This window comes from Marmota marmota, unplaced genomic scaffold (genome assembly GCF_001458135.2).
Source record: "Marmota marmota marmota unplaced genomic scaffold, marMar, whole genome shotgun sequence".
In the NCBI taxonomy this organism is placed as follows: Eukaryota; Metazoa; Chordata; class Mammalia; order Rodentia; family Sciuridae; genus Marmota; species Marmota marmota.
This window is the reverse complement of record NW_026000019.1, coordinates 8,668,362-8,692,788: the sequence shown is the minus strand read 5'-3', so window position 1 is coordinate 8,692,788 and position 24,427 is coordinate 8,668,362. Positions and strand designations below refer to the sequence as shown.

Genomic DNA, 24,427 nt, shown 5'->3' with positions numbered 1-24,427 from the left:
CAGCCATAATGCTATTACAAAATAAATACAATGCTGTGCCATTTAAGTTGATAACAAAATAGTCCACACTGTGTGGTGTGCCTCAGTGCAGTAGTTGAAGCCCACTCTTCTATTCCATTCTTATTTTGACATGAGGATATGCATTGGTAATAAAATAGCACAGCATAGTGATATGCATTGCACTTGGAATGCTGTAAAGTTATTACTGTGTCACTGAAATTTTTCATAGGCTGAGTAGCAGCAGAAGCAATGAGAACACCACATGGGTTTTTGTTGCCATTGTTGAGCAAAAGTAGCCATGGAGAGTATGAGTGTGACTGTGTTCCAATAACACTTTATTTTTGGACATTGAAATTTGAATTTCTTATTAGTTTTACCTGTCAAAGGTATTGTTAGTCTTTTGATTTTTTTTCCCAAATCATTAAAAATGTAAAAATTATTCTTAACTAGGCATCTCCTTACCTACAGGGGTCATAGTTGACCGGCCCATGAACTTTAGTAAACCACATTATAGAAAATAATTTCACAGGCTAGGGCTGTAGCTCAGTGGCAGAGCGCTTGCCTTGCACGTGTGAGACACTGGGTTCCATCCTCAGCACCACATAAGAATAAACAAATAAAGGCATGCTGTCCACCTACAACTGCAAAAATAAAAATAAAAAAAAGAAAATGATCTCATTGTCAAAGTGTAATATATCATGACTTAAATTATGTGAGGAAAAAATGTGTGTTAGTTTGCTGATTGCCAGAAAATATTAAGGTATACCAATCAGCATTCAGATCTTATTTTCTAACATCCTTCTCCACTGAAGGAGAAATGGTTGATTCTAGGGCTGTGGAAGGGAATATACACAATGAGCCTGAAGCATGTAGTGTAGGATCATCAAGTTTAAAAAATGCTAAAAACAATGATATGTGTATGTCAATGGGGCATAGCAACCAACTAAACAAGCTTTTAATAGCCAAAGCTGGATAAATAAATGTAGTATTAGATTATATCCCATAGTAGAGAATAAGCTTCTTTGAGTTCATATTGATATAAATAAACAATTCATTCTCCTATACAGAATTCCAAATAATTTCTATAGATATTCCCTTAACAAGACATTGGAACTGCAGTCTCCACCTGGTTTGTGTGGGCTGGAAATATTGACCCCCTTCAGAACAATGGGGAAAAGGATTAAGTTTATGATGGGTAAATCTGACCACCACTACCTTCACCAGGATACCAAGGTTAACATCATCAGTGATAAGTCATGTTGATAGCTGTGCTGTTGATGTGGCATGAGCATGGAGCTGTTCCTCTGTGGTCTCTCAATGCCCACAACCCTAGTCTCACCATAAGAAAACTATCCTAATATTTAAAACTTTATTAAAATTATGCCAAGATACTCATAGTTAGGCACATGCCATTTGATTACTTTAAAATTGTTGCAATTATAGCACGATCCCGGAACTACCATGTTAAGAACATGTAGCAAAGATAAAGCAACTTGAGGTATTGTTCTAAAAGCAGTCTTCATTTGGTGACAGAGGCTAGGAATGAGGTTGCTGGGTTATGGGAAACACACGTGAAGCTAACTGGATGAGTGCAGTTGAATGAATGGATTGTAGCTCAAAACAAACCACTTAGACCTTATGTCATGGGAGAGGTCATGCAGTTGTGCCACATCTGAGATTATTTGCTCCCATGATCAATTTCATACTGTATCTACATTAGGTGAAATTTTATTTTGTTTTGCTGTTTGTTAAATATAGCTTGCTTAGTTACTCTAATATGATCTATTGGACTTAAATAAGCTCCTGAAATTGAATCTGTGACTTACTGTTTTACTGAAATCTAACACCCAAAATGGGAGTAATAGAGACTGTTGTGACAAGACTGTCAACTGGTTTCCAGTAAATAATTCACACTTCCCGTCTTAAATTTGTATTTACTTGAAACTGGTTATTTGAGCATAGTTAGCATTTAGGATTTCATTGCAGATGCTGATCTTAGAAGATTTGTTTTTATCCTAAAATCTTTTGTAGTTCCACCTACTATCAAAGGAGGGAATGTCACCACAGAAGTATCAGCATTGGTCAACAGCATAATTAAACTGGAGTGTGAACCCAGGGGACTTCCACTGCCCACTGTTACTTGGTACAAGGATGGCCAGCTCGTCATGTCCAGCTCCCAAGTACTTTATATCGACAAAGGACAATTTCTTCATATTCCTCGAGCGCAAGTCTCTGATTCATCAATATATACATGCCGTGCAAACAATGTTGCTGGAACTGCTGAGAAATCATTCCGTGTAGATGTCTATGGTAAGGAAAAATACATCCTTTAATTTGGTACCTTTCTACCTATGCTTTTAGTATGCTGACATCAAATTTGGACACTAATAAAGTCTTGGTGGGTTTTTTTTTTTCAATGTGCATGGATAGACTTTGGAAGAATGTGTTGTGATTTTGAAAAAATATTTATCAGTGCTAAGATGAGCAAGAAGTGGTACATTCATTCAAACAACCTAGGTCCATGGGACTTGGAGCATCTAGACCATTTGTTCTTATGGAATAGTTAGGACTAAGATCATTCTTCACTATTTGTCCTTTATAAACCCGACTGTACAGAGTATTCCAGAAGAATTAAAGTAGTTGCAGATGAGCTGAGGCAAGAAGTTCTTCAACAGCTTAGAGGGAGATGAACATGTAGGTAGTTACTGTGATCCCACTATGTGAGAAAAAAAATGTCCCCTTTATTTCATTAGAATGTATTTTATGATTGCACAAAGACTTACCTGAAGGATTTCTATTTTTCTACCTAGTTCCTCCAGTGATTGAAGGTTACTCAGCCACACCATTGACTAAGCAAGTTGTTATTGCTCATTCATTGACATTGGAGTGTAAAGCTGCCGGCAACCCTGCTCCAGTTCTGACTTGGTTAAAAGATGGTGTACCTGTGAAAGCCAGTGACAACATCCACATAGAAGCTGGTGGGAAGAAACTTGAAATCACAAGTGCCCTAGAAGTTGATCGGGGACAGTATGTATGTGTGGCTACCAGTGTGGCAGGAGAAAAGGAAATCAAATACGAAGTTGACGTCTTAGGTAAATAAGGATGCCTCTGCCTGGATCCTTAGGTTCACAGCAAAACCTGATTAGGTTATTAAAGACCTTTTTTGTGCAGTAGTAAAACAGTCTAAGATAAGCTCTAGCTGTTTGTTCAAAGCTAAGCTGCACATTACCCAGAGGTAGATCTGTCATCAGAGTCCCATGATCAAGAAACTCGCATAAATCTTCCACTAACTTTGGTATACTTTTCATTCTTACAACTATGACAATATCTGATCATGGTGAGCCACAGACACTGTTTTCTCATGAGCACTGTGTTAGACGACAGGAAAAATTCTCTGGACCTTGGGAAGTCATCTTGCAACCTAAAGTCTCAGTCTTTAGTTGTAGATTGAAGTTTTTTTGTTGTTATTGTTTTGTTTTTTTAATAGTTGGCCCAATAAGAGGAAATTCCCTTCTCTTGTTCTTATGAAAATAAGCAGTTTAAAATAAGAATTGACTTTATATTCACATGGCATCAGTAGCACCAAGATACCAGTTAGAGAAAAATCCATATTGCGTTGTAAGTACGTTCAGTGACCTTGGCAAGTGTTTGGTATAAAATGTACTTTCAGTACATTTCAAACCCCCCTCATGTATCAAATTGCTATGATAGTTATCAACCTTCTAAACTACTACATAGTGTTGTGGATGTGACGGTGGTTTTTTTCTTGTGTATATTTCTTCACGTTACATCCTTGCTTGTCTCTGTTGTTTTCTAGTGCCACCAGCAGTAGAAGGTGGAGATGAAACATCTTACTTCATTGTGATGGTTAATAACTTGTTGGAACTGGATTGTCAAGTGACAGGCTCTCCCCCACCAACTATCATGTAAGGGGTTTGGTATGTCTTCTAAATACTTCCCACTTTTTGATGTGTTTTACAGCTGTCCTGAAAGACTGTGTCATTAAAAAGAGGAAGTATAAAATTACATTCTTTATAGCCCTCTTAAGATGTACTCCATATAAAAGGTAACTTTTACTTGATATTCAAAGGGCACTTCAACCTGGGGAAATTCCTTTATAGGATCTTAGAAATTACAGTTTCAGTGGAGAGAGACAACTATTAAGTAGTATTAATGTCTGACCTCCCTAAGACACTGAAATGTTTGATAAATAAAAAGAATACCAGAAACATTAAAGAAATAGAGGATGTTAACAGGCATATATTTATCATTTTTTTCTCATTTCTTCATTCACAAAGCATTTACTAAGCACCTAACTTTTGTTTCCAAAGTGTGATAGGACATGCAAAGAAGCAGTTACTCAACTAAGGGAATGAGATGGTTCACACATGATTACAAAACGAAATGGAAAGTTAGGACTCATAAAAAATGTAAAATAAAAAGATATATGATTTCAGTGTTTTATCTACAGATGTTTTAAGATAGTTTAAATATTTCTGGTTAGTGTTATTTAAGTATTAAAGTGAGTATTATTTAGGGACATTTCATCTTTCTGTAACTTAAAATTAGGAGAAAAACAAAGAACTCAACACATATTTACTGGGTTCCTATAAACTTCAACTTTGTTTAAACCAGGTTTCTTTTATTCTACTCTTCTACGTGCACTTTTTATTTTTAAGAGTGCATGGTTAGGGGCTGGGGTTGTAACTGAAGGATAGAGTACTTGCCTTGCATGTGTGAGGCACTGGGTTCAATCCTCAGCACCACATAAAAATAAGTAAAAAATATATATTGTGTCCATCTACTACTAAAAAAATATTTTTTTTAAAAAAAGAGTGAATGATTAGGAAATTGGGCAAATTCATGATAGAGAATAAACAAAATACTAAGCACACACACGTGCACGCACATGCACACACACACTTTCTGAAAACTATAATAAATTCAGACTTTTTGCTTTTTTTTCTAGGTGGCTGAAGGATGGTCAGCTAATTGATGAAAGGGATGGATTCAAGATTTTACTAAATGGACGCAAACTGATCATTGCTCAGGCTCAAGTGTCAGACACCGGCCTCTATCAGTGTGTGGCCACAAACACTGCTGGAGACCACAGGAAGGAATTTGAAGTCACTGTTCATGGTATGTTGAAGAAGGGACAGAAGCATTCCATTTTGAACTAACCAGCATTATGTCATTACCTAATTCAGATTGTGGCTCGGAAATCTGGATTAAATCCTGAGTTGTGGAAAGTTGTTTAAATCAGCTTTGTCGCTGCTGTGACTAAAAGGATCTGACCAGAACAATTTTAGGGAAGAAAAGCTTATTTGAGGGCTTCTAGTTTCAGAGGTCTCAGTATATAATAAGCTGACTCCATTCCTCCAGGATCAAGGTGAGACAGGACATCATGGCAGAAGAGTGTGGCAGAGGGAAGCAGCTCACATGGTGATCAGGAAGCAGAGAAGAGAAAGCTCACTTGCCAGATACAAATATGCACACCAAAGGCACACCCTACCACTTCAGTTACCACTCAGTTAATCCCAGTCAGGAGTTAATCTGCTGATTAGGTTAATCAAACCTTCTTGTATTGTCTCACATGTGAGCTTTTGTAGGACATTTCACATTTAAACCGTAACAGAAGTATGATGAAAGATGTGAATTTGAATTCATGGCAGATTTTAAATCAGTTTACTGACACAAGAGGTATCATGTGAACAAGTTTCCGCAGAATTTAAATATTAGGAGGTATACTCTACAGAGCTCATCAGGGTCCCAGAAGTGAAACTGAAGAAGTTACAAGAGGCAGGCAGCAACTTTCAACTAAAGGTGTTGTGTCATCATTTAAGGGTTTAGCCTAAACAGGAGTGATTGGGAAGACTCTCCGGAGTGGAGGCTAAGGGATTAACTGCAGGATCTAGAGCACAGAAATGCATTCACAGAACTGTCATGTTGATATTATAACCATTAATTTAATGATAGAAACAACTCTCTGCCACAGAAGAACTTGAGAAGAAGGATCTGGAACCAGAAACTACAGAGCCATTTGGAAGCCACAGGAAGAAGTGTCTTGGAATGTCAACTTCATCCTTCCCTCTCTCTGCAGACTTCTTGTTTGTTTCACGTTTTAGCCCCATGTCCCACGTTGAAGTGTAGATAATCTTGTTTCTCAGTCTCACTTCCAATTTTTTGAGAGAAAATGTGGCAGATCCAGCTTAGACCAAGTTACCAACCCAGGTTTAATCAGTCTTACCTGGGCAGAGTCATGTGTAAATAGTGCTCAGATCCCACTTTGATTTAGTAAGACAGTTCTAGAGAAAAGGAAGGTCATTATTGATTGGGAAAAGACACCAAAACGTGTAAGCCAAATGTACATTACTGCAGTAACACATATATGTTTCATTTATTCTTTGAAAAATCTGAAATCCATAGTTAGGAAAAAGTAATATCTAATATTGCTAAAATTATCAATAAAATGCATCATGAAATTACTTCATTGTTTGTTGAAATTGGAGTTTTTTTTCTTTTCTAAGTGTTAAAGTTTCAGGTTTGTTCATCTTAAGTGTTTGACCATCTCCTGGTGGTGGTTTTTTCATTCTTTCTGCCCTTCCTTTCTTCCGTCTAGTTCCTCCAACAATCAAGTCCTCAGGCCCTCCTGAGAGAGCCGTGGTGAAAAGCAAACCTGTCACCTTGCAGTGCATAGCCAATGGCATCCCACATCCATCCATTACTTGGTTAAAAGATGACCAGCCTGTGAACACTGCCCAAGGAAATCTCAAAGTAAGTATAAATGTTACAGGACCCAAATGGAGAAAGCTGTATCAATCTTCTCAGACCAATCACAGTATTCTTTATTAATTGTAGATTTTATGGACTTTGCAGACAATATAGTAAAACTATATATTTTCCTTATAATTTTTTAAAAATATTTTTATTTCTTTATTTGTGGTGTTGAGGATTGAACCCAGTGCCTCATACAAGCTAGGCAAGGACTCTACCACTGACCTACAACCCCAGCCCTTCCTTATGATTTTTTGAATGGAATTAAATGAAGGATTTAATAACCTTGATAACAAATAATAATGATATAGATTTTAACACAGATTGGCTTGGTATTTTTTTTATTTTGATTTGTGCCTGAGTTAGCTGTAAAAAACTGATATCTTGCCTGGTGTATTGGTGCACGCCTATACTCTCAGCAGCTCAGGAGGCTGAGGCAGGAGGATTGAGAGTTCAAAGCTAGCTTTAGCAAATTAGTGAGGCCCTAAGCAATTAGTGAGACCCTGTCTCAAAATAAAAAATTTAAAAAAGGGCTGGGAATGTGGCTCAGTGGTTAAGTGTCACCAGGCTCAATCCCCAATACCAAAATAATAATAATAATAATAAATAAAAACAATATGGCATCTCCTGGATAAATAACGTTCATTAATAATAAGCCCATATACTCCAATATGTTCACCATAGACTAAGGTTAAGGTAAAGTCATACGTATATAACCGTAAGAAACAGATGTCTTAAAAAACATTTTTAAAAACTAGTTTATGTGGGCTGGGGCTGTATAGCTCAGTGGTAGAGCACTTGCTTAGCAGGTGTGATGCACTGGGTTCGATCCTCAGCATCACATAAAAATAAACAAATAAAATAGTGGGAAAAAATCTTTTAAAAAAATAGCTTATGAGCTAACAAGAGGGCAGAGACTCTTTGTGATATATAAATTTATTTTTTTGTCCTTGATATTGATTATAGTCTGACATATAACTGTGTCTCAGTACATTGAATTAGTAGGTAATTAAAAAAATGATGATGGATTTCAAATATGAATAATCTAAATGATGCATTTAAAAATCAGAATTAACAGACTTTGCTATTAGGATCGTGTTAATTGACTGTGGGGTTTGAGATTTACTTGTAAGTTTTCAATATGAGATATCTTGAGTTTCTTTTCCTTGTAGAAGTAATAGGTACATGTTCAGTTATTATTTCTATTCAAAATCCAATGGAACTAATCTCACACCTTTGTGCTAGCATGTAGTTTTAGAACATAGTGTAAGTAACTGTTTATCTGGAGATGGACATTTATCATGTAATCATATGCAAAAGTGAATCAGCTATCATGATGAGCTATTTGAAGACAGTATAGAGAGGTGTAAGAACATATAACAAGGAAACTAAACAGAGCTCTGAAGAATATTTTGGAGCTAAATGGATAAATTAATGAGAAAGAACTGTTTATTAAAGAGAAAATATGCACAAATAAAGGAGTATGTGACACCTCTTGAGGGCTGGAAAGTAAGCCAGTTGGCTGAAGAGAGACAAGGAAGAGTGTTATTGCAGGGGACTGACAGCTGGCAGAGAGCATATATATAGGGTAAAGATTTTATTTTTACCTTAAGGCAGTGGAGGGCCTTAAAAGAGTTTTAAGAGAGAAGGGACGTGATCAGGTACACATTTTAAATAGAGTTAAATGTGGCTTAAAAACAGGGATACATTCTGAGAAATACATCCGTAGGTAATTTCATCATTGCACAAACATCATAGTCTGTCCTTACACAAACATTAGATGTAACAGCATAATACGCAACTAGGCTAGATGGTGTCTACCATCATGTCTGTGGTCAGTTACTCACCAACACATTGTTTTGCAGAGCATGACTATAGTTATCTGGATTCCTGCCAAAGAATAAATTAGAAAAGCCAAGAGTACATATGTATAACCAATTGCAGAAATTTGAGCTGATATGCCAGCCATGGAGATGAAGATACTTGGATAGATCTGAGACTTATTTATAGGCTTAATCATTGGGGGTTGTTTGTGAAAGGTGAAGGAGTATGTGTCAAGGAAGTGTCCTCAGAATCTGACCTACTTAATTGCAAGGATAATGTTGCCAACTAATGAGATTAGATACTCTGGAGAAGGATAAGTTAAAGAGGAAAAAACTAATTTGAGTTTTAGAATTTTGGGGGTAGTGACTTTGAGATAAACTAGTGGAAATGTTAGTGGATCATTTAATATATGATATTGAACCTCAACAGAGGGCTCTGATTGGAATATTGGTACATTGATGATATTTGAACTATGAGACAGATGAGTTAATTCAAGGAAAGAATAAAAGTAAGAAGCAAAGGAAGAGAGAATCAACTTAATTCACTGTCTTAAAAACTTATTGCATGTAAAGTCCATGTGCAATATTCCAGAATATAAATTTACAAATGTTGCTTAACAAGTTTAGTACAGTATGGCTGGAAAACAGGTTAAGTGGGAGTTTATATGGCAGTTTGGAGAGATCATTTGGGATCAGAATGTGGTGAGCCTGGAGGGCTTATGATGAGTTCAGATTTCATTCTGGGCAAGGTGGGGAGCCATGAATGAGGTTTGAAGGGAGACTGGTAAAAGGATCAAATTTCCATCTTAAACAAATTATTCTGGCAAGTGTGCAGGATAGATTAAAAATTGGGGAGGCTGGAGACACTGCAACATCAGTTAGGAAGCCATTATAATCCCACAATGGCTGTGGAAATGGAAAACAGGATCTGAAAAACATGCAGTGGTATAATTGGGAGTTAAAGTGAGCTCCAAAAAAAAACAGATGACTGGAAAAATAGTGGGTGCCACTAAGCAAGATGGGGAAAATGCAATGAGAAGGAGATTTTAGAAATAAAAGGAAAGGGCTTATGACTTTAATTCTAGATAAGTTTAATTTGATATTAACCTGTTCAGTAGATAACTGAAACCAATTGGAGCTCAAGAGAGAAGTTGAAGCTAAAGCTATAAATTTAGGGAGTCCACATGGGGTTTTCACTGATGCCATGGGATTGGGTGAAAACTACCAGACAACTAAAGTGTCTTGCTAACGAGACATCAAGAGGAAGTCTATTCTGTAAAGTAATCTCCTAAAAAGTCAGAGAATAAGAACAGGGAATACTATATCTTTAAAACCTAGAGTATAGAGTTTCAAGGAGTAGGCTGATTGTGGGAGAGTATACACCTAGGACATAGAATAATGGATAATGTGATTGGAAATTACTGATTGCCTCAGCATAAACAGTTCCATGGAATAACCTCTGAATCACCAGTTTCAAAATGGTGGAGGCCAGTTTCAATGGGTCTAAGAAGGAAAGAAGAAAATTCAAAGAATTTATCTGCATTTCTGTTATTCGTATTTTATGATTTTTATTGTTTCTCTTGGCCCCCCCATGACAATTTAATCAAAAAAGTTTGTTGTTTTAAAAATATTTATGAAGTGTTATATGGATGTTGCCATGTATTTTAAATGGCTTAAATTTTTATCATAATTCAGTGTGAAAGGCCTTTATTCAGTGGAGTTTTATGACTATACCAGCAAGCTAGCCTTAGGTTATTTTGTTTTGTGATTTCCAATGAATAACAACAAGCTTTCAATCAAATCACCCTATTTTCTTATGCATAATGAAGTGATCTACTTCTAATATCTCAAGAAATAATTAGGATATTGGCATGAAAATATAATTAGATGTTATAACTTTAATGAATTTTTCTATCTTGGTGAATGTTCTCCAGTCTAAGCACAAAGTATAAAATGCTGCCATGCTTTTTGCTTCCAATTAGATACAGTCTTCTGGCCGAGTTCTGCAGATTGCCAAAGCCCTGTTGGAAGATGCTGGCAGATACACATGTGTGGCTACCAATGCAGCTGGAGAAACACAACAGCACACTCAATTGCATGTGCATGGTAATGTAATTTCCACGTCTTAACAAAAGAATCTTTTTATGGCTTTTTGAAACATGGTGGGCTCATTTTTATTGAATTACAATATAAAAGAAACAAGTGTTTATTTTAGCCTGCATGAATAAAGCTAGATAGTTTATTGTAATTATAATTGCTCATATTAAAATCTTCAGTTTTCAGGTCATCAAATAGGATGCACAGGAGCACACAAATAAATACAAATCCTGTATTCCTTTAGCTGATAAGTTTTTTTTTTTTTTTGCAGAAAATTTTTTTGTTGCAAAAGACAAAAAGTTGCTAGGTTGTACATTCAGTCTTCTCTGTAATTTTCTTGCCTGTTTAAAAGAGGTATTTTGTAAAGGAAAGCTGTCCTTGGCTCAGATTCTCCTGTGTGCTTTAATAAGAAGTCTGGGTGGCCATGGAACACACATTAATATTACAGCTTCATAGCAAACTTGAAAGGCTACATGACCTTGAATATGAGACTTATTTCTCTAGAGGTTCATCAGAGAAGGTCGAGAATTGAAGGCTTGGACTTAACCAGGTTGCAGAAACCTATTCAAGATCTCCATGTATGTAGCATTAGTTTTACCTCAGTCATGTGACGGCATATTCTATATTCTATCTATTCCTTTGGTCATTCATCCACTCATTCATACATTCATTCCACATTTACTGAGGAGTTTAACCTAGTATAGTGTTCCAGTGCCTAACTAAATTCCAGGTACATGTAGGTAGTTTAAAAAAAAAGTACCAAATGAAAGAGTACATTTGAATGAAGAATAGTAAGTGAATGAAAAAATTTAGATATTGAATAATTTGCTTCTTTACATATTTTCTTTTTTTTTAATCAGCCAGTTAAAAGATTGAAATCATCAGTTCTGTAAATCTTTCCAGTAAATCAATTTATTCTTTCCCCATGTTCCTAAATATTAACACCTAGTTTAAGAATATTTATGAACTGTTTTGGTTTGAATCTGGAATGTTCCCCCAAAGGCTTATGTTTCATAGGCATGTCCCCCATGCAGAAAGGTAGAGAGGTGGAGCTTTTAGGCAAGAATTGGATGATGAGGGCTTTGAGCTAATCAGGGAATTAATCCATTGATGGATTAATCCACTGATAACTGAATGGACTTCTGGGAGTTGAGATCTAATTGGAGGAAGCAGGTCACTGGGGTGTGCCCTGGAAGGGCTTCTCTGTTCCCTGGTTCCTGTCACTCTGCTTCCCGACTGCCATGGGCTAAGCAGCTTTCCTCCACCATGCCTGTCAACTGGGATCTTTCTTCAAGTTGGAGGACCACAAAATGAGACCTCTGAAACCATCAATCAGCATAAATCTTTCCTCCTCTAACTTGTTTGTCAGTTATTTTGGTCACAGTGAGGAAAAGCTGGCTAGCACAGGCATAAAGCATGTTCCTTGAGAGGACCTTTATTATTTCACGAGTTATTAATTTGAAGGATAATATCTGAATGTAATCATTTTGGAACTGGCTCACCATGCTTGGGGGTTGAGGACAGGCTGATGCTGCTGTCTCTTGTTTCCTTGAATCGACTTTGTTTCTCATAAAGTCACCTCTGTCTTCCTAATGCTCTTTGATAGCTCTCTCCACCATCTACTCAGACTACCTCTTCTGTCTAAGAGTGTGCTGAGAGGTGGGCTTTCTGTTCTGTCTCCCAGTTCTGTACACCAAGGCTCCTTCTGTCCTCTTTGCATATTCAAAACAAGAGTTTCTTGGGGCTGAGGCTGTAGCTCAGTGGCAGAGTGTTTGCCTGGCATGTGTGAGGAACTGGGTTCGATCCTAGCACCACATAAAAAGAATTAAATAAAATAAAGGCATTCTGTCCATCTACAACTACAAAAAATTAAAAAAAAAAAAAAGTCTCTGGAGGCCAAGCCCAGCTCTCCTGAACATCTCTGATGCAGATGGTCTCCACACTAATATTTGAAGAGCTTTTGGGTCAGACACTAAAGACTGGTGTAGAGGTTTGCTGGTGTAGTTAAGGATGACTGAAAACCAGAGTTCCATGAAAGAAATCAAATAAAGGGCAACAACAGAAAAGAAAAAGCAGGATTGATAACCTAAGAAACACAAGTTTGTAAACCTAACAAAATGTCAGTTGGCAGGAGATGTACTTAGGGTTCATGTCGACATGGAAAATCATCAAAGAGATGGGGAGAAGACTGGAAAACATCTGGATTAATGTGAAAAGAAAGAGAAACAGAAGGTTAGTCATTAAAAAGGTTTGTTAAAATTTGCCAAATTGGATGGCACATACAGAACAATTTTTGATACCTGTCAATCACAGAATAGAGGTAAATTAGAGTAGTAGTTTAAAGCATTTCATCCAATATGATCTTAATCCATCTGGATAACAGTTTACCTCCCTTAAGGAGAATAGGTGATAAAGTGAGCTTCTACTATTAATCATAATGGACCTGGAGGAAGCAGGTGACTCTTTGCATGTGGCTGGAATTGGCACCAAGAGCTCGAATCTCTTGTGGCATTAATGACAGCCTTGTCATATTGGATGTATGCAGCTCCAAACCTGACTCTATCCTCTTCAATACTTATATTAATAACTTCAGTGATAATTGGAGATGTTAAAAGAAAGTGGTTAATGAAAGACTTTGAAAAGACTTTGGAGACTTAAAGGGCATGTTAATATAATACACAAAACAAAGCTGTGAAAGCTTGATTTAAAGACAGCATACATGGAAATACTTGAGCATTATTTGGATTTTGGCAATTACTGTAGATATGATAATTCAGTGTCCTAAAAGGGCTAATCAATCATAAAAGTCAGTAATAAAAAATACAATATGAGGAATAGGAGAGAAACTAGCCCTGTAATACTCTTTATCTCTGAACACTTCAGAAGTATTATATACAGTTCTGGTACTATATATATTTAAAAAGGCATTGGCAAATCTCTTGGGAAGCACTCATCACTTAATGTACTTCAGTTATTGGCTTATTTAACCACCCCTATAGTTACTTTTGAAGTTAGGGTTTGTTTTAATCTCAGTCTTTATTAGTGAGTAACACATTCAGCAAGTAGCCATTTATTACAGTTGTCTTCCAAAATTTTTCAATCCTAAAATACTCAGCATTCCAATTCTTTAATATTTTCCTTTCTTCTAAAAAGATCTTAGATGCTGCCATTCTGCTCAATCATAGCAAAAAAATGTTTCCAACAGCCAAAGTAAGAGGACTTATAGTCTCCAGGACTAGAAGACCAAGTTCCGATCATGAGGAGAGGAACGTTCTCATGGAATTTCCAAGGAGGACTTCTGGTTATTATAAAAGGCAGGAGCCCTCAGTAGGTGGTCTTTTTTTGATCATCAAAGTTTCATAATTCTGGAAGTTTTTATTCTCTAAACCAAACTATGAAATTATATCTAAACCTCAAATATTTGCCAAATGAAACAGATGTTTCCACAAACAAATGGTTATTTGGGGTCTAATAACTCAAGCATTCATTTCATCTGCACATAATTATTTCCTAGGGAAAAAAAATCAACCAAGGTGAAATATCCAGAAGAAGTAGAATGTTGTTAAGAAGAGGCACTTCAAGTTTGATTCCTACATTGTCGATTAATGCCTGCAAGCTGTTAAGTGCAGATATTAGCTTTCTAAAAACTTGGAGTCCTCAGATCTGTATGTTGGGAAGGATAATGATAATACCTCATAGTCATGGGGGTTGTTTGAAGATCAAATGGAAGACTATGCCTGAAAATCTTAGCCTGGTGCCTGGCCCCCAGTCAACATCTGTAAATGGTAGCATAAAGACTATTTTGGCAAAACATATGGTTGGCTCCTAGCCCTTCTCACTGCACAATTTTAACAAATATATCTAAAGCGTTTCTGCCTTTACTGTTGGCCAAGAACCCGCATGGGTCTGTATTAGTTGTCTGGTAAAAACGTTAGTAAAGCCCCCCTTATTTTTATTTTATTTTTTTAAAAGTATTTGCTTGGCTAACATCTGCTAACACCCACTCAAAAAACGTTTCTCTGTCATTTCTGTTTTGTTTAATAGCTCACTTGTGGCCTAAAGGAGACTTGGGGAACTTTGTTTTTATTTTTCAATGAATAAGTTCAGTTCAGGACTCTACTGTATTATACTATTACATATATTGCTATGGATGAATTTATTCCTCACTGTTTCATAGTTTTAGTGAATAGGGAGGATTAACTCAACTAAAACCACTCAGGTCAATTGTATATTAATTCCATTCAATTTGAAAGTCAGTTCTGACTGATTAAAGGAATAGGCAGAATCTAGCACATACTGCACCAAGAAAAAGGTATTGTGGCTTTGGCATGATATGCTCATGCAGGTTTTAGAAGAAGGAAGAAACCAAACCAAAACAGTAAATTGAATGGAATGTGCCCTCATGCCTAGGGAACACAGACATCTTATTGTTAATATGAGATGTTGTTACCTAACTAATGATTTGTCTAGAATCATTTCTAATTTCTTCCATATTCAAGACTGTCCACTTTAAATGCTAGAAGGGAATGATGGAATTCATATGGTACTTACTTCTTAACTGAAAATCAGGTTTTTCTTGTATTTAGTGTATGAATTTGCACTGAAATTCTCTGGCTGGCACTTGAAGCAATGAAACGTCACAGGCTTTTGTAACACTATTCTTTTTTTTTCTCACATCTTCATACATGTATTTTGTATAACAATGAGGGAGACGTCTCCTTCCACCATCCATGCAATTCCCTTTCTCCCTCCCTTTCCCTCCCATCCCTCTTCCCTATGTAGAGGTAATTTTCTTCCCATGCTCTTCCTCTCTTCCCCATTTTGAGTCACCCCCCCTTATATCAGAGAAGACATTCAACATTTATTTTGGGGGGATTGGCTAACTTCACTTAGCATAGTCTGCTCTGATGCCATCCATTTCCCTGCAAATGCCATGATCTTATTGTTTTTTAGTGCTGAGTAATATTCCATTGTGTATAGATGCCGAATTTTTTTATTTTTGAAGCAGAAATTTTGAGTTTTTAAATTAATTTTTAATTGACACATAGCAATTTAACATTCGTGGAGTACCGTGTGACATTTCAATACATGTATACAATATGTTGTGATCAAATCAAGGCAACTGGTGTGTCTTTCACTTCATGCATATTATTTCGTTGAGTTGGGAGCATTTGAAATCCTCCCTATTAACTATTTTGAAATATTTAATTGTTGCCAACCACGGTTATCCTGCTGTGCCATAGACCATTAGAAGTTTCTCTTTCTATCCAGCTGCAACTCTGTACCCACTGCCCATTCTCTCTCCATCCATCCCTCCTTTCATTCTCAGGCTCTGATATCCACTCATCTGTTCCCTGCTTCTTTGAGATCCACTTTTTAGCTTCCATATGTAAGTGAGTACATGTAGTATTTTAAAAAATTTTTTAATTTATATTTTATTTGTTCTTTTTAGATATACATGACAGTAGAGTGTATCTTGACATTATACATACATGGAGTACAACTTATTCTAATTAGGATCCCATTCTTGGGGTTGTATATAATGTGGAGTTTCACGGTGGTGTATTCATATATGAACATAGGAAAGTTGTGTCTGATTCACTCTACTATCTTTTTCCTATCCCCACTCCCTTCCCTTCATTTCCCTTTGTCTAATCCAATCAAATTCGATTCTTCCCTCCCTACCCTCCTTATTGTGTTTTAGCATCCACATATCAGAGAGAACATTCGACCTTTAATTTTTTGGGACTGGCTTATTTCAGTTAGCATGAGAGTCTCCAGATCCATCCATTTACCAGCAAAATCATAAAGTCATTTTTAATGCTGAGTAATATTCCATTGTGTATATGTACTGCATTTTCTTTATCCATTCATCTATTGAAGGACATCTACATTGGTTCCATAATTTTGCTATTGTGAATTGAGCTACTATAAACATTGATGTGACTGTGTTACTATACTATGATGATTTTAAGTCCTTTGGGTATATACTGAGGAGTGGGATAACTGGGTCAAATGGCAGTTCCACTCCAAGTTTTCTAGGGAATCTCCTTACTGCTTTCCAGAGTGGTTGTACCAATTTGTAGTCCCACTAGCAACGCAGGACATGCAGGATTTGTCTTTCTGTGCCTGACTTCTTGTTTTACTTAACATAATGTCTCCCAGTTCAGGCTGTGTTGCTGCAAATGACAGAATTTCATTCTACTTAATGTTGAATAATATTCTATTGTGTATATATACCACCTTTTCCTTATCCATTAATCCATCAATGGAAACCGACACTGATGCGTTATCATTCTTATTGTGAGCTACTACAATAAACATGCAAGTGCAGGTGATTCTTCATTTCCTTTGGATACATACCAAGTAGTGGGTTTGCTGTATCATACTGTAGCTCTAGTTCTAGTTTTTGAGAAACCTCCATACTTTAACCATAATGTCTGTATGAATTTACATTTCCACCAAAAAGGTTTGAGAGTTCTGCTTTCTCTACATGCTCTCCAGCATTTTTTTTCCTGATAATAGCCATTCTAACTGGAGTAAAATTATATTTTATTGTCATTTTGATTTGCATTTTTCTTATGTTAGGCATTTTTCATATAATTGTTGGCCATTTTTATAACCTCTTTTGAGCAATGTATATTCAGATCATTTGCCTATTTTTTTGCTTTGTTAAAATTTGTTCTAATTAGTTATACATGACAGTAGAATGCATTTTGAAACATTGTACACAAATGGAGCACAACTTCTCATTCCTCTGGCTGTACATGGTGCAGAGTCACACCAGTACTGTAACCGTACATGTATATAGGGCAGTAATGTCTGTCTCATTCTACCACCCTTCCCATCCCCACAGCCTCACCCCTTCCTTCACTCCCCTCTACGTAATCCAAAGTTCCTTCATTCTTCCTTATCCCTTGCCCCAGTAAGGATTAGCATCTGCTTATCAGAGAAAACATTCTGGCTTTGGTTTATTGGGATTGGCTTATTTTACTTAGCATGATATTCTCTAATTCCATCCATTTACCTGCAAAAGCCATAATTTCATTGTTCTGTAAGGCTGAGCAATATTCCATTGGATATAGGTACCAAATTTTCTTTATCCATTCACCTGTTGAAGGGCATCTACATTGGTTCCATAGTTTTGCTATTGTGAATTGAGTTGCTATAAACATTGATGTGGCTGCATTACTGTAGTGTGCTGATTTTAAGTCCTTTGGGTATGAACCAAGGAGTGGGATAAGTGCCTCAAATGGCTGTTCCATTCCAAGTTTTCTGATGAATCTCCATTCTGCTTTCCATAATGGTTGTACCAATTTTCAGTCCCACCAGCAATATATGAGTTCACCTTTTCCCCCACATCATCACCCACACTTACTTTTGCTTATATTTTTAACAATTGCCATTCTAAATAGAGTGAGATGAAATCTTGGTAGTTTTAATTTGCATTTCTCTAATTGCTAGAGATGATGAACATTTTTTAATGTGTTTGTTGATCAGTTGTATTTCTTTTTCAGTGAAGTGTCTGTTTAGTTCCTTAGCCCATTTATTGATTGGGCCATTTGTTGTTTTTTTTTTTCTTTTGCCTATTATTAAAATCGGATTGTTTTATTTATTTACTTTTTACTGTTGAGTGGTTTGAGTTCTTTATATATTTTGGAAATCAATGCCATATTGGATGAATTGTTCCTAAGTACTTTTCCTGTAGGCCATCTCTTCATTCTGTTGATAATTTCTCATGCCATAGACAAGTTTTTACTGAAAGTTGAATATTGAAGTCTCCAACTTTTATTGTCAACTTGTCTGTTTTTCTCTTTGAGTCTGTTATTTTTCATTCCATTTATGCTGGGACTCTGTTATTACATACAGATACGTTTATAATTGGTATGCCTCCTTGATGAATCGACCCTTTGTGACATTAAAAAACGTCCTACTTCTCTTGAAGCATATTTTTGTATAGTATAGTCTCTTTATTTCCTTTTTGGTTACTATTTATATTATGTATCTTTTCCTTCCTTTTGCTTTCAAGCATTTGTGTCTGAATCTGAAATGTTTCTCTTGTACACAACATAAAATTGGATCATGTTTTTTTTTTAATCCATTATTCCAGTTTCTGCCCTTTGATTGGAGTATTTAATCCATTTGTACTCAGTATAGTTGTTGATATGTTAGGATTGGGTCTGTAATTTGTTGGGTATTTTTATGTCTTATGCCATTTATTTGTTTTTCTGTTCCATCATTGCTACCTTTTTATGGTAAATAGGCATATTGGTGTGTACCATTTAATTTGCCTTGTTTCTTTACTATTTTTTAATATATTTTTAGTGGTTATTCTAAGGAACAGAATTAACATCTTTGTAAATAATAATGTAGGTTTCAATTAATATAAAGTTTTAATAATATATAAAATTTGGCTCCTTTTCCTCCTTTTGTCCTCTTATTGTTATGCAAATTCTTTTCTTCATCATCTGTTCATCACCACAAATTTATAATTATTGATTTATGACATTGTCATTTAAATCAATAAGAGAAAAAAGTAAATTTATAATTATTGATTTATGACATTGTCATTTAAATCAATAAGAGAAAAAAGCAAAAAATTTTTACTGCCTTTTATACTTGTTGGTGTAGTTACACCTGTCAGTGTTCCTTATCTCTTCATATGTTACTTATTGCTTCATTCAGCCTGACAAACACCCTTTGGTATTTCTTATAGGACATGAGCTACCAATGAATACTTTCAACATTTTGTTTTTCTAGGAAAGTGTTGATTTATTCTTTATTTATTTTTAAAGGATAGATTTGCTGGGCATAGAATTCTTATTTGATGGTCATTTTCTTTTATGTTTTTTTGGTGAGGTCCTTATTGAGTGTCCTTGTACATTATAAGTCACTTCTCTCTTGCTACTTTTAAGATTTTCTTCATCTTTGGTTTTGAACAGTTTGATTCTAATATCTTAGTGTGGATTTTATTTTTTTTAAGTTTTTACAACTGGGAGTTTAACTTCTTAAATATGTGGGTTAATATCTTTTTTCAAATTTAGGAAAATTTCAACTATTATTTATCTTTTGTTTCTGCACCTTTCTGTGTCTTCTCTTCTTCAGAAACCCCATTATACTTGATGGTGTCCCAAGTCTCAAAGAAACTGTCACTTTTCTTGATTCTTTTTCCTGGATGCTTCTGAAATTGTATATTCTCAACTGACCTATCTTTAAATTCACTGATTCTGCTGAAGATGGTAGGGCATGACTATAATCCCAGCAACTCAGAAGGCTGAAACAGAAGGATCACAAGTTCAAGACCAGCCTCAGTAACTTAGGAAGCACTAAGCAACTTAGGAAGACACTGTCTTAAAATAAAAAAAGAGAAAAAGGGCTGAGGATATGGCATGGTGGTAAAGTGCCCCTGGGTTAAATCTCCAGTAACAAGAAAATAAATAAATAAAATAAAGTCATTGATTCTGCTTTCTTCCTGATCAGATATGGCATTGAGTCCAAGATTTCTATTTGGCTCTTTTTTTAAAAATTATTTTTTAGTAATTCCATCTTTTGATTTGTACTCCAGTGAGACATTATTCTCATACTTCCACTGAGTTCTTTAGTCATGGTTTATGTAATTGTTGAAACATATTTAAAATAGCTGATTTAAAGTCTTAGTCTAATAAGTCCAATATCTAAGCTTCCTGATGGACAGTTTCTATTCTTCTTTTTCTGTGTATGTCATGTTCACTTCTTCCTTTATGTGTTTTATTTTTGTTTTTATTGAAAAGCAGAAATTGTAAGTAACATACATAAGGTGTTAATTCCCACTCATAACTTCCCGTTTTGCCATGCTTTTTGCTGTTATTGTTGCAGCTGGTCTTTGTTGTTGCTTCTTGTCTATTTAGTGATTGGGGAGAATATAAGCATCCTAATCCTGGAACCTGATAATATATGTTAGGCTGCATCTTTAAAGAATTTAAGGTAGCCAGTGAAATTAAGATTGTTGTCAGCTGGCCTTAAAGTAGAGAGATTACCCCTAAATATCTTGATGAACCCAATGTAATAATCATAAGCATCCTTTAATGTGGAAGAGGGAGGCAGAATATCAGAGAAATATGTCCCTTAAGACTCCCCAGCACAGACTAGATTTGAAGATGAAGAAAGTGACCACAAGTCAAGGAATGCAAATGGCCTGTGGAAGTTGGAAAAGGCTAGGAAACTGGTTCTCTTCTAGAAACTCCAAAAAGTAACTCAACTCAGCTGACACCTTGATTTTTAACCCAATGAAGTTTTATTGGACTTTGGACCTACAAAACTTTTAAGTTTTATTGTTTAAGCTACCAAGTTTGGGATAATTTATAATAGCAGCAATAGAAACTAATTTTTCGTGGCTTCCCAAAAATTCCATAAAGTTCGTTTTTATGGACTTTAAAATACCCTCCAATAAGAGGTTGTTTGTGCTGAGAGAACTCTTGAGTCTGATTAAATAAAGGCAAATCCTGCAAATGAGGATTTTTAAAGAGGGAACCAAATAGCTCAAATTATAACAGTTCACTTAGAATGGTGCTTTTAAGTAGCCCCAATCCTATTCTGTTCTATCCACTATCAGATAGACTGCTTACACACACACACACACACAAACTGTGATTATGAAACCATTTGTTTTCAACTTTGGCTGGGCTAGGGCAACTTTGGATGGGCATGGGGTGAGTTAAACTATACAGAGGCGTACTATTCTTAGTGAGGTTTAGCTGTTTTCTTTTTCCTTGAATAAGCAACTTCTTGGATTGGTGAAAAAGATAATCTTAACAATTTTTTCAGTGATCTTTCTTCCTTAATAGAAGAGTGGATGTTTCAAGACCTTACTCTGTCAATTCTTTCTGAAATTCAGTCTTTTATTCTTTAAGTTCTCACGTGAGAAATAGCGAACCCCTTCTGTAGATCTTGTATTTCTTTTTCCCACCATAATGTCTCATTTCACAGCTGTGTCTGTGAAAGCCGCCAACGAGCACTTCACGAACCCAGAGGCTTCAAGTGATTTTTTTTAAATAACTGTTTTGAAAGAATGTGCCACAGGCTGGTTATTTCTCCCTTTGCAGATGGAAAAGTCAGCCAGCCATATTTATTTATTTATTTAGATTTTTTTTTTAAAGAGAGAGAGTAAGAGAGAATTTTTTTAATATTTATTTTTTAGTTCTTGGCTGACACAACATCTTTGTTTGTATGTGGTGCTGAGGATCGAACCCGGGCAGCACGCATGACAGGCGAGCGCGCTACCGCTTGAGCCACATCCCCAGCCCAGCCAGCCATATTGAAAGATTTATTTGTCCTTAGATACTGTTTTGGTGATCCAAATTCAGTGTATAAAACAGAAACATTTTAGGCACTTAAACAGGAAGGGTTAATATATGGAATTAAATGTATACAAGAGGAATTGCAGGCGTGAAGGAGTGTGGATTTGTAGGCTGAGTCTTCAGGAACAACTGTCAGATAAGAGATCTGACCTGCACAAATATCTTCCTCTGAGGACAGACTTCATTTTAATCTTGTCAAAAAACAACTTTGAATCTTATTGTGCTTTTGTTTGTTTTCTTTGGTCTTGTGTTTTGCTTATATTTTTATTATTTCTTTATTTATAGCCTCTTTTGGTTTATTAGTTTTTTTCTAGATTCTGGGTTGAATACTTAAACACTTATTTTAAAAATTTAGTCATTTTTAAAATATGTTAATTAGGGCTTAGGATTTTCTGTACATACTGTACTGCTTTGGTGAAATCCTATAATATCAATCAATTTCACTTAAGTTTATGTTTTTTTAAACTTGTACTTTCATTTTTATTTTTATTTTATCTTTAGTGAGGATGTATCCTATGTATATAACTTTATACTTTTGTTATTGATTTCTATTCCTTTATTATTATATCTTTATGTGATAGTAAAATACTGATTTTTTGTGGTATAATAGTCTATTTTGAATATTCCATTGGCATTTGAAAATAATATATAATCTCTTTGGTAACAACAGATACACACAAACATGCATACACAATCTGAATGGTAAATTTTGTTTTTCAAATCCTTTGTGACTTTAGTTGTTTCATTATTCAATTTCTGAGACAGGCATATTGAACTAATTTTCCTTGCTTTTTAACAATCTTTACTTCGTTATTCAATGCATAAAACATTGCCATTAAAAAGGATTACTCATGAATTGCAACATTTGAACCAATGTAAAGCATATTGCTTTATCATTTTTAAAATTTTTGTTGTGTCTACCAATTTGTCAGAAATTGATGTCAAATTGTCGTCTGGATGTATCTTTGTTCGGCTTTTCATTAAAATTCTTTTTGTGCTTTTTACCCACTTGGATTTTTTAATTAAAAAATTGTTAACTCATCAGAGTTTTAAAAATCTTAATTTTAAAAAGATTTTCAAAGGTATATTAAATAAGGAGATGAATTCATTCACCTCTATACTATACTTCATTTTTTTCCTAACACCTTATTTAATTCTAATCATTTTCTGATGTGTTTGTTTCCTTTCTCTTTTCTTTTTTATTTTTGTAGATTAATGGATTAATTGATTGATTATATATGGATGGGTAATTTCTAGTGCATCAAATGACTTAAATTTAGCAAATCTTTAAAATGTATTTTTTCTGCAAACTTCAAATGCTAATTTTTATCTATGAGATCATTTCCAAGCAGACAAAACCTTTAGACTCTTGTAAGTTTTTCATTCTGGTATCCTTCCCATACTCCTTGAGACACTGTTGAAAATACCCCCCATTGATGGTCCAGGTTGTTACTCCTTGTATCTTCGCCTGATAGACTTTCCACATTCCTGTTTTCCAACTACACTAAATAACAGAGCACCATTATTAGCAATTATTTAAAATTGAAAGCATTTTTTTTTCCTGTTTTAATTTTGTCAGAGAAAAGCCTGCTAAAAAATAAACCCAAAATATCATTCCAACATTTTTTTCTGAAATGATCTAAGATAGTATTAACCAAGATAAAGTCAGATATTTTGAGACCTATTTATTTCTTCTCTATTGGAAGAGTTCAAATGAAGTAGATTGCGTATAGCTAAAGATAATTCATCATCGGACCAGACAGATTAATCAGAATTTTGAAAGTATTCATTTAATGTTCTTTTACTACACTCCTAAGGATTTTCTTATTGGAAAATAATGATCCAGAAAATCTATTAAGATTTTTTTCTATCCTGTTCTTCAATTCTACTTAAGAGTATATTTTATTTTATTTCAAATATATCAGTGTATATATGAGAGAAAGAAAGGAAGAAATAAAATTATAATTTGCAGAGTAAGCAACTCAGTGTAAATAGCCCACTAATATTAATTTCCCGATTGGACTTCTTGTAGAACCACCCAGTCTGGAAGACGCAGGGAAGATGCTCAACGAAACGGTGGTGGTGGACAACCCCATACAGCTGGAGTGTGAGGCTTCTGGGAATCCCTCGCCTGGTAGGTTGACTTTTGAAAACTGTAATTTATTAACATTTTAAGATTTCTGGGATTGGCTGAAATTGTTTATGAATGTAGTGGACTAATTTCTAATTACTAATAAAAAGGCTATAGAATATGTTTCAAGAGTAAAACACTAGTAAGAATGTCATATGAATGATATTTTTGAATTTCATTGCTTTTAGTTGCATCAAATAATCCACTTAATGTAGAAATTTGTAAATTGTCTTGTCCATATTGTGGCCACATTTGAGTTTTATGCA

The 24,427-nt window shown here is 35.2% G+C and overlaps 1 protein-coding gene across 6 annotated transcripts in view; it reads left to right on the top strand.

The window, feature by feature from the left end:
• Positions 1-24,427, top strand: part of Hmcn1 (hemicentin 1) — a 381,331-nt gene that overhangs the window by 227,064 nt on the left and 129,840 nt on the right. For all 6 annotated transcript variants that reach the window (XM_048809830.1, XM_048809832.1, XM_048809831.1 and 3 more), the window contains 7 exons: positions 2,032-2,310; positions 2,811-3,092; positions 3,818-3,926; positions 4,970-5,139; positions 6,620-6,774; positions 10,580-10,703; positions 24,063-24,164. In XM_048809830.1, the coding sequence (XP_048665787.1) occupies positions 2,032-2,310; positions 2,811-3,092; positions 3,818-3,926; positions 4,970-5,139; positions 6,620-6,774; positions 10,580-10,703; positions 24,063-24,164 (1,221 nt within the window). The remainder of the gene's footprint in view (positions 1-2,031; positions 2,311-2,810; positions 3,093-3,817; positions 3,927-4,969; positions 5,140-6,619; positions 6,775-10,579; positions 10,704-24,062; positions 24,165-24,427) is intronic.